Here is a 14,178-nt window from a genome sequence, read left to right as displayed (position 1 = left end):
ATTAAATTAAGTAATAAAAATAAATTAAATTATAATGAGATCTTATTATGGAAAATATTTTTTTACACCTATACTTCACTCTACACCTCAATACATATTAATATTTTATTTTTATTTTTATTTTTTTTAATTTTAAAAATTATTTTAACATTTTACATTTTGTTTATTTTTTTCAGAATATATTTCCATATTTAAATTCGCATAACACATTTTTTAATTTTAGAAATTTTTTTAGTATGTATTTTCAAATTTTATGTTCTAATTTTTTTTCTAGAATTTATTTTTTGTATTTCGAATTTTTTTTCCAAAAACTAAATTTTCACTTTTGAATTTCAAATTTTTAAATCCAAAATAAAGGATAATTTTGAAAAATTTTAAAGATGATAGAATGTAGATTGAAATTATGTGTCAAAGATAAGATCTTACTGGTCCCTGTAGCATTTGTAGACTGGAAATCCAGTCTCCATAACCTATACACTTCCCAATCCTCTCACATTTATTCGAAGTAACAGTCTTTTGTGATAATTAATGTGTAGAATGATAACTTAAGTTGCCTTACAACTTTGGTGAAATGATTTAAAGGAAGGATTAAAAGTATCTTTACATGCTTGCGGTTTGGTTTATGCACAAAACATCAAACAAAAGGGAAAACTCCTTGAGACTTGTAAAAGTGACTTCATAGAGTGAATATTTAAATTAGACCTTGAAATGGTATAAATAAGATACATTGCATTCATGATAAATATATTTTTTTTCTACTTTACTTTCTGCTGTCGATTTGCACTAAAAAATATATTAAACCGAATGACAGTTTGCAAAATTAAGAACTAACAAGAAATTTAAATTTTTGAAGAGAATTAAAAAATCCACCTGTGTGAAGACTAATTTAAGAGTTTATTGAACTTAAGCTGGATAAATTATAGACCAAAATGGAGAAAGAATCTTGGATCTTAATTTCACATCAGCTTCGTTAGATCTACAACAGGATATACAGCCAGTAATAGGCAAACCTCAATTTCCCCGTTTCTGCTAAAGAAACTTTCCAGCTAAAGAGAATACAAAATTTACATTCGTTCGTGTTGAGCATACAACATATGTCTTCATCTCCAGTACTGCCTATGCTTATATGATTTTACTTTTGATGAAGGTCATATCCACTCAAAGTTTGTTTCTTTGGGAAGAACCAAAGCAATGAGGCAATCTGAGGGATCAGGGGCAATAGAAAGCAGAGAGCAGGTTTCAAGTGAGTGGGGGAGAATGAAAAGCAGCCTTGCCCATATGGATTTTGAAGCTGGGATTTTAATAACCCCAGCACAGTCCCTCTGCTTTAAGTATGATACGAAATCCTGAAACTGGTTGAGACTAAGGGTCAACAAGAGGAATGGGAATGTTACAGGACAAAACACAAGATCCAATTCTCACTAGTAAATACACGTGAGCAAATTTACGTAAAATATAACATCAATGATTAATAATGTTAAGAGGATTTAAAAAATAGAGCACCATAAAGGTTATTTAATAGCAGAATAAAATTATATTAAGTACATCTCAGCAAGGGGTTAAAAGTTGGTCAATTATTCCTTGCCAGAATTACGCAGACATTTGTCAAAGGATTCTGAACATAAGTACTAGAAATTGTGAGATAATTTAGTTGCTCCTGGAAGTACCAGTAACAAGATAGACAGGTAAACTAAACCCACCAAAGATTCAGTGAACGGTTATGAGAGAGACGACATCTTGAAATCAGATATAAATGAGGAAAAGGAAACATACCCTTCTGAGATCACTAGTGGAAGATGGGATCAGACGGCACACTTCCCTCTGCACCAGAAATCAATACCATAAAGTCAGATTCTGGGAATGACAGTGATGCACACAACCTCAACAATAACAAAGCCTTATCCACTAGGTAAGGTCGGCTACATGGATTACACAACACCATTCAGTTTGGTTATGCATCAGAAACAACCTCAATCAAATACTTTAAACAATATTGAATACTTGTACACATATTATACAACTGTCTTGGTATCAGAACTATGTCTCGTTTACAAACCTCTAATGTATGTTTTTCTTAAAGTAGCTAATGAATATGAATCAAGACCGTAACTTGAAAATTTTAAATTTAGCTGTTAGGCCTTTTCAAGAAATTTTTTGAGGTAAAAATCCAGCGATAATGTGACGACGGCAGATCAATATAATATCAACCATACTAGGAGAAATACAGAAAAAAAAAATTAATAAAATATCATTAATTCATAATTATATATGTATAATATATAATTATAATTATTATATCATGTCATATTTGTATCTTGACTTTTAAAATTGTCATATTTAAGTATCATCACATCATATTGTGCCTGATACTTGTTTCTGTACCCATATGACATAGCAAGACAACTCTCGTACATCTAAAGGCCAGAGAAGAGCACGTAAAATGAAAGACGGTCATTTGGGTACTATTACTGATTCACTGTTACATCGATCCTAGGTATAAATCCCTTAAAGTTTTAAATGAAAGTTGAACTGGCAAAATATACCTCTCAACCTTCAATAGCACACTTTTTTTGTGGGTGTTTTTCATGCAACCCAGTGGTTTCAGACAAGTAGTGCCAAAGGAAGATGTCATATACTTAATAAGAGGAAAGGACGACAACACAAGAGACTGACTACTCTTCCCCTGAAGTTGAGGAGTAGTCTAGACGGACTACATAGACACGCCTTTTTGGGTGATAACTGTTGATATCCCACATCAACTATATACATAGCCTAAGTAGAGCTTATAAAGGCTTGGGTAATTCTTATCCCATGGGCTAGCTTTCGGAATTGAATCAGGTCCAACAAAAATCCAAGATGGTAAGGTAACACACCATAGGTACTACTCACTGCTGAATCACATTGAACAGGAGTGGAACAGAGTTCACCAATAAGCATTCACTCGTTTGTTCACTAATCTGATCAAGTTGTATCACTACCATTGATCCAATACTGGACCATCCTAACCTCTCTAAAATCTGCCAGGCCTGCAGCTTTCTCAGTGCAATATAAAAAGAAAATCAATCCTAACTAGACCCATGACTTTCATAGTTCTTTAACCCCAAAAATTCAACGTTCCATATGTACAATCCTGGGAGAAGTCAGTGTTGAGATCCCTATAGATATCATGAAAGTAGCGCTAAAAGATTTGAAAACAATCCCCATTTCAAGAACTAACTATTTGGATTGAGTTAGGTTTAGGCCCAGAAATAAAACATCCCCAAGATTAGAAGATTTGATACCAACTTGAAAAAGGTGGGTGAATTTTATTTCTAATTCAGTAATTTACATAGGTTGATTAGACTATGTCCAACATTATCAAGCAATTAGAGAATAGCAATTGTACAAATCAAGTCTAATCAAAATTGGTCCTGATTATGGAAAAAAAGAAGATAATTCTACCATGCAACAGGCTCTTGTTAGTCAAATTGTAGACAGGAAGCCAGACATGTTACAGAGCAGATACAGATAAGATTGGCAGGCAAACTAGAAATTACAAGGAAGGCAAGATGGAGATCAAAGCATGCTGACTATGTTTGTGCATGCTATAGGATCTTGAGCAATGTAAACCCAAGAATATAATCAAAGAATGCATCTAATTTAATAGCCTAAAAACAAAACATCAATTAACAAATTACACTCATTCTTGACAAATGAGCGTGAGAAGCTTGGAGAAGGGGAGCAGCCAAAGGATGCTGGAAAACTCACTCTATGAGATGGAGTAGCAGCAAATGTTGATTTTACATGTCGAAGATCTGTGCGTTTTGTCATGTCTAATTTTGTGGTCCACCTGCAACAAAGAAAAGCAATCTGAATGAACATCCATTAGAAGAAAACAATATTGACCAATAACGAAGCTACAATTAGTGTCTTACTCAGCAGGCTCAGGTATGGCATTTGAATATCGGCAAATATTTGAATCTGCCTTGCATGCATTAATTTTGCAGTAATTGACCCCACTTTTACATAGATTCCCCTGCCATTGATACTGCAAAGACTGCTCTGAACATTCCATATTGACTGGTTCTTGGACAGGCACTGGCGGAGGAGGAGGGGGAGGAGGAGAACTAGGCAGTGGAGGAACCAAAGGAGGCTGAACCTGGGGTAAAGGTGGTGGAGAAGGAGGTAGTGGAGGTGGCATTTCAGGCTGAGGCGGTGGCAAGGATGATAAAGGCGGTGGTACAATTGATGGAGGCACCTGCTGGTTATAAGGATGCATTGGAGTTCCTTGTATCTGAGCAAGTGGAGTCACTGAAGCAGGAATAAATGGACTTACAACAGCATTACCATGAAAATTATTTGGCATTACTCCTGTGTTCAATTGGCTGACATGTAAATGATTATTTATTCCCCGATGATCCCATGGACCATTTGGAGGAGCATAAACAGGGCGAACAAAAGTAGATGACTGAATTTGCTGCAGTGGTGGGATGGAAGGTGCATGCGCTCCAGAGTGTGAATGTGGAACATTACCTGGGGTAGAAGATTGAAAATTTCAGAAACAGGCACAATTGTTCACCAGAAAGCACCATATGCACCTAAGTTATTTGATTGTAATTCCATAACCAAGAAAAAACTGTCCTCATAGACAAATAGAATTCATAGAACACTACCTCCTTGATGAGGATCCTGTGACAAATTATCATAACCATCAGGTTTCCTTGCTCCAACCTCTGACATCTCCCTAGAACCAGGAAAGTGCCAGTTTGAATGAGGCAGAGGTGCACTCTGCATTCCACTAGTATGATTTTCAGAAATTATTCTGGGGGATACAAGCTCCATACAATTCATCTCTGGTTTAACTGAAAATGGTACAGTGTTCTGATGTCCAGGTTTGCTGTATAGAGCGGGGAGAACAGTAACTAAGTTAGAGAACACTAATGAATTATTCTGAGGACTTACTAAGACACAATCTAAAAGCTGTTGCACTTGGAAGAAATAACAATTCTTAGCCAACACAATAATGAATTCAAGATCAATAGACAATGGTGTAAGTAAAATTAATTTACATCAATGGAGAAGTGATGTGGATTATGTTATTAGTTTCTGCTATTTATTCAGGGTTTTAAATTTCATAATTAGGAATTTTTATTTGGATTTTTTTTTAAATTTTGTTTATAAATTTTATTCTATTTTTTATCATCTTATTTTAGCTTAAATTAGGAATAGTTTTCTGGGGTATTTCGCATGATTGGTCTATAAAAAATAAGTTTAGTCTAAATATTTTATGTTCTTGATAATATATGAAAATGGGATTCTCATTTTGGCGAGATATATGATGATTTGGTGAAAGGAGTATACCACCCAGACCAGTACACTTTGATAACAATGGCCTGATTTTGATAACATTGTCACACTCCATCTATGTCTCAGCTTTTGTGTTCTTCTAAACTAGTGCATTTTGAGATTTACTCAGATTCAATGTTGAGACTGATATGTCCCGGTGTCCCTAACAGTGGTGCTACACCAGAGAGACAAACAGGGTGGGAAAAGCTTGGACTGCATCTAACACCAGTTTTCATAATTTTGGTTTTCTTTTTCAGGAGAACTAACAGTAACAACATCATTGTGTCCCATCCCCATCCTATGAGGAAATGAAATTTCACCAGACAAGCTGCACACACTTGCCGAAGCAATTGTTAGCTTGACATGCACCACCCAGCATCCTGGGTGCCATCCCATCTAGTGCTCCCATGCACCCATTTGAGATTGTCCGTAATAATATTTTTGGAATGCATATATTAGGCAATTTACTATTGAATAGTAAGCTGCAGTTTTCAAAAAACAACTCACTCATTACGCTTATACTGTCAGGCAAAGGCTCTATTAGTTTTTATATCACCAAAACACTATTTCCCAGATTAGTCCTTTTGGCTTGAAGCTTTAACATGCATAGCATTTAGAAAAACTTGACAATGAAGATCAACCCCCTAAACACTTGATCACAAAGGTTGTGATATCATGCCAAGGGCCACCTTTCATCTCTCCTAAAAGCCGATGTTGTTCAGTTAGGTCTCAAGATAACAAACAGTAAGGATCATTTCACCAAATTTTATATCAATGGGGAAATTATCCGTGTTAATTCAATATTTTGTATTATTATCATTTGGAAACTCTTAAAACAGTGAGTTAGTTGTAACGAGAAATAAATCACTATCTTTACTCAATATGGAATTTCACATGTAAAATTCATAAAATAGATTTAAGACAGCAAGACAATCTAAACATGCTACTTTACGGTTTTACATTGTTTTTCGATAGAAGAATGGGCTTAGTAATTAGCAACAACATCGTGTCATATTTAGTATATTTTATTTTACACTAGAGTCAAATAACACTAGCTAATAATCAATTTGCTACTTTCAGTGTATATATATTATGTATTATCTAATGAACAAATCAAACTGAAAATTCAATTAAAATAATTAAGAAAAAGAGAACCATGTGTTCAAATGCAGATCCTTTTTGGTGCCTTTTGTTTGGATTAAAGAGAGAATGAGAAGACATTGAAGTTTGGGGCATATGCTTCCAAATGGGAAAATCATCAATATTCGTGTGTGTGTGTGTGTACATTATAAAAATTCATCTAGTATACCTGAATTCTATCTGGAAGAACAATCCTGGACAACAACGGAGATTCTTTAGCGCAGAAACTGCTCCTTCAATATTACTGCATTCGACAAACCAACTACATCCCATCTGCGTGCTTGCTTGTGTCAACTGGACAATGGATCCAGCATTCCCAATGGCAAGATTGCAAATGGCCATTAACTCATCATCCGAAAGGAACATAGAACTGCTACAATGTGGAATAGTTATGCACAGAGTGCTGGATGGCACCATATCTTCCTCACGCATGGAAGGAAAATTATTGCCAGTCATGTAATTATCATTGAGACCTAGGTTTTGATTAATATTGTACTTTGAGCACAATGAAGAAAGTAAGGTGGACAGGTGAGACATCACCGTTCGACTGCTATCAGCGGGGCTCCCTGGTAGAGTTCGAGCATGTGGTGATCCAGCAGAGTTGTTAACTTGAAGATCAAGATGGGGAGGGGGAGGGGGTGGGGCAGGTACAGGTCTTGCACCATCCATATAAGCATGCCCAATTCCAACATTACCTGTTCCTGGAGCTGGACCAAAATGCTGGTTGTAGTTACTTCTTTCTCTTCGCATTTGTCTCAGATGCAACATGACAGCTGTAGCTTCTTCAGGCGTTTCAAATTCCATTAGTAATGCAAACTCACAGCTAAGATCAATGAATGCAAGAGGACCCTTGTGGATCATTTTTCTTGTTTCATGCATGACCTCATCCTTGGCCCATTGACTAGGAATATTTCCAACAAAAATATGAGAACTAGAGCCAACTGCAACACCACTCATTGCACCCCTAGTTCCAAGTCCTACATCCATGAATTTTACACGGCAAGGAAAACATCCAGGTAAACAGTGTCGAGTTTTTATTGCATCAATGATCCTTCTGTATTCGACCAAGGCAAAGCCTTTAACTGGGAAGAAAATAAATTTTTCAATAGGACCAAATCTTTCTAGGTGAAACCTAATATGACTTTCGGGCACATCAGGGCCCACATAACCTATCCATAGCAGCCTAGAAGCAGAGACAATATCCATGGCAGCAGGATCCCCATCACAGCACCACACAATTTGACTTTTTGTTGAAGCAGTTGGTGACATAAAATGATGATTAGGAGATGCCAAAGAATTACTAACAGATCCACTAGACGATCTCAATGGAGGTGAACTGAAATTCATGCTTGAGACTTGATTTTTCTCTACATTCAGGAAATCATTTCTACCATCAAATGAATTACTCCTAAAATTCCCCGGTGTTCTAACTGCAGGTGAGAATATTTGATGGCTTACTGAGTCCCTAGGTGTGGAACATTTAACATTTGGCATATTTCCTTCTTCCCCGACCCCAATGCTAATGGGCTTTGAGACTCCATTATCATAATGCAAACCCACTTTTAACGCTGGACTATTGTCAAGAGAAACTGCAGAGCTATGAGCCATCACATATTTATCAGAAACCTTATCAGTAAAACCATCAGTAGAACCAACATAAACTCTCAAATTGCCTCCTTTTCCAGATGATTCAGCAATGCTTTCATGTTCCTCGGAGCTTCTAGGCACCATGTACTTCCTACTATTCATGTAAATTGAAGATTCGGATTTATCTTCATCACTATCTGCTTGACAGTCTTCCAAATCTGTTTGTTGAGGAAACATTCCAAGAATTCCTTGCAGTACTGACATAATTTCCAGTGATGCATTTGGGAGCAAGTCAAGTAACTTCTTACATCTACACAACATCCATTTCCGGAGTGGGGGATTCCTGTCAAGAACCTGCATACAGAATGGCCGAAAAAGGCTTCTTAGTTAGAAGCTATTAGAACAAAATTCCTAACAAGCAAAAAGCAACAAGTTTAACAAGCATTCTTCAGTGTCACCAGCAATTAATATGCTAATAATTTTTAAGAAAATATCAACCTAAAAGCATAAAGCTCAATCCTGGAACTCAAAATAAAATTCAAAAGAGAAAATCATATCATATCATGTCTTTACAATAAAAACCTACGTATGAAGTCTTTTTTCTATGACAAACAAGGAATTAATGAGCAATAACAAATAGTAAATTACAACATCTTAAATTTCTAACAAATTGATGAGAATTTGATACAAATTAGAAACTTTTTATGTGTTTCACATCTGAATGTGGATGCCATAATAGTGTTATATAGTATTACATTATACAAATAAAACAAGGAAAGAGAGAGAGACTAGAGAGAACCAACATAACCACAATAAAAGTAAATATGGTTAAATTAACAATATCATCCTATCCTACACATGACACATTTATCACTTTAGTCCCTATATATGATTAAACCTTACAACTTACTACTAAATTGAAAAAGAATGTTCACAAAAAGGTTCCTGCCATTTGTGATTTATATAACAGTCAGTTTTGGTCCCTGTACTTGACAGCATCATAAGAATAGAGCAATAATAAAGTAAAGAATAGATGTAAAGACTATCTATGTAAATTGTTAGAATAGCTGTATTAAGGTACAAAAATATAAAACATACTGTGTATAAATGATGATATCCACACAAGATTAAAATTATAAAGTATTACCCGTATAAGTAAGCAGCTCTTGCCAACAGATGAATCACCACCAGAAACATAGTTGCCTTCAGTCACAACTTCCTCACCAGCCTCATCATCTCTGATTCCAGACCCAGTAGAATCCGTACAAGACTTAGGTCCACTAATTGTGTTATCTAAAAGGTGAACTGTTTTATCATCATCAAACAAGCTAGTCACCAGGCTCAAAAAATGCTGTCCTTCATTGTTAGTTCCCTCTTTTGTGGCAGAACCTAAGAGATCCAAACAAGCTGCAAGCAAATCTTTTGGACACGAGAAAAAAATCCAAAGTAGACATAATACTCGAAACTTGGACAGTTTAGTCAATGGAGATTCATCCTCCTCTAAAACTTTCTGTTTCAACTCAGAAAAGACCTCAGGGTTATCTTGCATATTCAGGAAACTCTTGTCGACCATCTGTAAGATATCCTTTCCTTCAAATAAGGCTATAAAAGAGGTGAGCACATTCTGAAAAACTGCTGAGCAAATTCCTTTAATTACAGCAGACGTTGGTGCCACCGATGAACCAACACAGCACACATCAGCAAGGCCACAAATACAAGCTCTAGCAGTTTCAAATGCAATACCACTGGAATCCTCTCCTCTACTAATCAATGCCAAACTAAAGTTGTGCATATTAATAACAACTTTAGCTGCTGCTTCCAAGGCTGTTGGACAGTGACATGCATACCGAGGAATAAGATTGGCCACAATTCTTTGAACACTCATACAACCTGTCACAATACAGAAGCTTCACCTTGGGAAACAGAATGAATCTATTCCTTCAAATTCTTGGCAAAAGGTATAGTTCACTAGCAAATTAAGCACTTAATCGGGCAATAAAATCAATGAGGTAGAGACATAGCTATTTTAGGTGAAATTGAAACCCAAGTCTCTTGTGCTTTCAGCAACTACCTTGGCCTAACAGAGGGAGATCCCCAAATCCTAGATACTTTACGACAAAAAGCAACACATCACTGCAGACACTGAAGTAGCTGAATCATGTTAATATAGCAGAAGTGGGGTATTAAGCATTTTTTTCTCCATTTAATGGTTCCAAGTATGACACTGACCGATGTAGCAAAGTTCCAGTAACAATTTTTTTGTTTTCAAAAAATTGAAATCTGAAAGAAAGGCACACACACATGGGTAAAGCAGGGGATTTTTTGGGTCCAATTTTATTAAAAAGTGATCAAATTCATGCATTATAGAAGCAAGCACTAATATTTGACATATGGAAAAATCACTATTGCCAAAGTATTTACACTCAAAAATCCAAACATAAGCAAATTTACTATTATAATGACTTCATTTTTAATATGGTCATGGCCAGTAACCTGACTTGAACATTAATGCTGTGACCAAACAGGAATTTTTCAAGGGATTATAAAGTGGAAAGGGAGATACCTCTTATCACACTTTTTACTAATAGTCTGTCAAATTTATTTCTTCATCAAAAATTCCTCACCTTGTTAGTGTGGCCAGTGGATCCAAAGTTGTGTCTCAAGAAATTAGTCATGTTCCTTTATCTCCTTGTTAAACCTTAGTTTTGTCTTTGTAGACTCTACATCGTCCTTATAATTTAATCTCACTAAGCCAATTAACATATTCTTTAAATTGTTTTGTAAACTCTGATGTCAATTCATTTCTCATACAGGAACATGGTACGGGTTATCAAATTGGCGAAGGACAAAAATCATGGTACGTGTTTTCATTGAAGGGAATATTGTTTCTTGGAAGAGCATGATTACCCAATCCAATGTAGAAGTTGAATATAGATTTATGGCTTTGGCCACTTGTGAAATTGTGTGGATTAAGCAACTCCTTCAAGTATTGAAATTTTGAGAAATTCAGCATATGAAATTGTATTGTGGTAATCAAACAATTTTTCATATTGCCTCCAATCCGGTGCTTCATGAAATAACTAAACACATAGATATCAATTGTCATTTTGTCACAGAGAAGTTGTTATACAAGAAACTTAATATTGGATTTATCAGCTCTAATGACCAACTTACAAACATTCTTGTTAAATATTTAAGAGGGTCCAGAATTTAGTTTATATGTTCCAAGCTTGGTGCATACAATTTATATGCACCAACTTGAGGGGAAGTGTTAAAATTCTTATTATTATTTAATTGTACAACTTTCATAAAGTTGTTTTATGGGTGTATGTAAGTAGCCTAAGGATTGAGTTCTAGGTTGTATCTATTCCTTGCATTGTACACTTCTCATCTATATATATAAAATACATCAGCTGAGAACAATAACTCACTAATTTTTATCAACTCTAAATTCAAGTGAATAAATTCTGAGTTCTTTCCCCATACTTCAGAAAGAGGATTCTTGTAGGCATGGTCTAGACTTCTTTTGTGTGATTTAAGGATCAATTGGAAAACATCTTGACCAAGTCCTCAACATGTACTAGGATAGTCTACATATGTTACAAACTGGATGCATGCAATCTGTATATGCACAACCTTAAGGAAGAGTGTCGATTATTGTCAATCATATGATTGATATTGTTGATTCTTTCTCCATTTCGTAGTTTCCTCATTTAGGAGATTAAGTATCATAGGAAAGTATTATAATATCTCTTAAACTTAGGAATTTCTTTCCTCTTGTTTCTTTTGTACCTAGTATCTGTCTACCACAAAGAGCATTGCTCAATCAATCAATTCAATACAAAGTAGTCAATATTTTTCAGTCTAAGAGAATCGACATTTTTCACCATGCGTCAGGAATTTCATGTTTCAGAGAACATTCGAAACGAATTGAAACCACAAGCAGCTCGGAAACAAACAAGGAAATTAGTCATTTAATTTCATATTGCCCGAAATATTGGGCAAACCTAAGTAACATCAAACCAGATGAAGTTTATGCACTAGATTCCTAACGGATTCTATAGAAACGCTCCTCTCCAGCAATATCACATTCCAATCACAATCAAACAATTGACGACAGTTAAACAATAGTAAGAACCGCTAGTTAATGAGCTAAGAGCGAGAGAAAGAGGTTCACCTCTGGAAGAAGTTATGAGCGCGAGATAACTCTTTTCAAGGTCTGCCATAGAGGAAGGAGCGTCTTTGTTAAGCAAGCAACGTTGAATCCGCTTGTAACCTTCGAAGACGCTTCGAATTTCGTCCTTGTTCCGCCGCTTCGCGAGAATCTCCTCCTGAGACGGCGGGGGTAGGGTTTGCGGAGAGGGAGGGGTTGGTTCGGTTGCCGGCGGTGGTGGTGACGGAGGCGAAGACGGTGGCGGTTCTAGTAAAGGCTCGTAAAGCTTTCGCTTCTTTGGAGGCTGCTCCACCGAGGCCATGGCGAGTGACGGCAGGACTTGACTCACGACGCAGTTGCACGAGTCCCGTGTGTTCTCCACGCATTTCATTTATTTACTGTAATGAAATTACTTAAGCTAATGTTTTGATTCAACGATTACAAAATAATAAAGTGGAATGGTTTCCAATCTAACATGCATTCTATATTTTGTTATTTTATTTCCACATTTTCTTACATAATTTTTTATCATGAAATTATTTTATTTCCACATTTTCTTACGCAATTTTTGCATATTTTGCTCATCTAATATTTGTTAAAATATCAAAAGTGCAATGATGATTGTGTTACATAATAAACTAATTGTTTTAGGTTTAAAGAATTTGTTAGTTTGGTTAAACTTATCTAAAAAGAGATAGGAGTTGTTTTTATTCAAATAAAAATGTTTATTTTAAAAATGAGTAAAGAGTTAATTTGATCCGTGAAATGTTTGTACAGTCATTAATCTTTGAAAAAATATCTTAAATTTAAGTCTTTGAAACATTAATTATTTATATTTAAATTATTTTTAGTAGTGAAACTCTTAAATAAGTTCATTTCATCCAAACATGTTCATTACTCCTATATGATTATTGTGTATTAACAAATTGTTAAGACATACATCTATGAAGAGTTTAAAAGTGTAATATTTTTTTTTTCTTTATTTTTTTTTAATGCTTCATCTTTTTCTTTCATGGAAAAATTGAGTTTGAGAACTCATTTTTTTTAATTGGTTTAGTGGTGGTTTTTGTCACATTAATACATAATCTAAGAGAATAATAAAAATAAGGGTGTAGATATATTGGAGGAATCATTCGTGAACTCAAATCAATAACATTCTAACATATGATAAGATACAACAATTCAACTTAATTAGATGAAAAGAAAATCGTTGTGATGGCTCCTAGCATGTTGAGTAAGCTGAAAAAGAAAAAAAATCTTCTTAGTTTGTATAGAAAGAGTTGTTTATACAAAAAGAGTCATAGAGAAAAAAATATTAGAGAAATACTTATATTTTCTTTTTTTATGTATTGGTGGTTGATTTATTCTTTATGGCTAAATGAATATGTATTTGTTTATAATTTTAATTGTATGTTTATATGTTTCACTCAAACCTTATTTTTGCTTTAATCATATATTAAGGATATTAAGGACAAAATTTCTTTCAAAGAATACATATCATAAGTCTATTGTTACAAGTTTATTGTTGGACTAAGTATTTTTGTGGAGGTAGATTTCCAACTTTTGTTGCTAAACCTAGAAATAATAGTAAGGTGTTTTCAACACTAATTTATAAATATTAATATTTTTTATAATCAAATTATATAATGAATTTTTTAACGATATATTAAGACGAAATATAATTATATTTATAGAAACTTGTTTGATCATTCTTAATGATAAGATGTTCACCCTTTGAACAACAAAAAATTCAAAGATATGTGAGTTTCAAGGATTATTTGACAATTATAATTGTTTTATTAAGCAAGGAATCCTCACTTGATGTTTATCTTTGCCCTATAAGTGCACATCAATGAAATCAATGGCTTTGAATTTTAAAATAATTGAAAAATAAACATATTGTATGCATAAAAGTTAAGTATTTTCATTCAAGTGAGAGATAACTATCAACCATGTATCACATCAACGATCAT

The 14,178-nt window shown here is 34.6% G+C and overlaps 1 protein-coding gene across 3 annotated transcripts; it reads right to left on the bottom strand.

The window, feature by feature from the left end:
- Positions 1-875: 875 nt before the first annotated feature.
- Positions 876-12,671, bottom strand: LOC137816547 (uncharacterized). Of its 3 annotated transcripts, none has more exons than XM_068619731.1 (8): positions 12,230-12,671; positions 9,200-9,942; positions 6,635-8,406; positions 4,653-4,876; positions 3,915-4,512; positions 3,748-3,829; positions 1,774-1,821; positions 876-1,352 (listed from the first exon to the last, which is right to left on the bottom strand). In XM_068619731.1, the coding sequence occupies exons 1-8, from the start codon at positions 12,594-12,596 to the stop codon at positions 1,149-1,151; spliced, it is 4,038 nt and encodes a 1,345-aa protein (XP_068475832.1). In that variant the 5' UTR covers positions 12,597-12,671; the 3' UTR covers positions 876-1,148. The 3 variants fall into 3 exon arrangements, with proteins under 3 accessions (XP_068475832.1, XP_068475834.1, XP_068475835.1); XM_068619733.1 differs by having other exon boundaries at positions 9,200-10,332; positions 12,230-12,578; XM_068619734.1 differs by having other exon boundaries at positions 9,200-10,194; positions 12,230-12,574.
- Between the last annotated feature and the right edge of the window lie 1,507 nt (positions 12,672-14,178).

Source organism: Phaseolus vulgaris, chromosome 1 (genome assembly GCF_000499845.2).
Source record: "Phaseolus vulgaris cultivar G19833 chromosome 1, P. vulgaris v2.0, whole genome shotgun sequence".
NCBI classification, from domain to species: Eukaryota; Viridiplantae; Streptophyta; class Magnoliopsida; order Fabales; family Fabaceae; genus Phaseolus; species Phaseolus vulgaris.
The sequence above is the reverse complement of the archived record's forward strand: the minus strand, read 5'-3'. Positions and strand labels throughout refer to the sequence as shown.

What these genes read in the sequence shown, in the direction of transcription:
- LOC137816547 (XM_068619731.1), bottom strand. Translation starts at nt 12,596, where the DNA reads ATGAAATGCGTGGAGAACACACGGGACTCGTGCAACTGCGTCGTGAGT. An exon ending in CTGCTACTCCATCTCATAGA is followed by an intron (nt 1,822 to 3,747) that starts GTGAGTTTTCCA and finishes TTTCTGGTGCAG; the next exon opens with AGGGAAGTGTGCCGTCTGAT. An exon ending in CCACTAGTGATCTCAGAAGG is followed by an intron (nt 1,353 to 1,773) that starts GTATGTTTCCTT and finishes AGTCTCAACCAG; the next exon opens with TTTCAGGATTTCGTATCATA.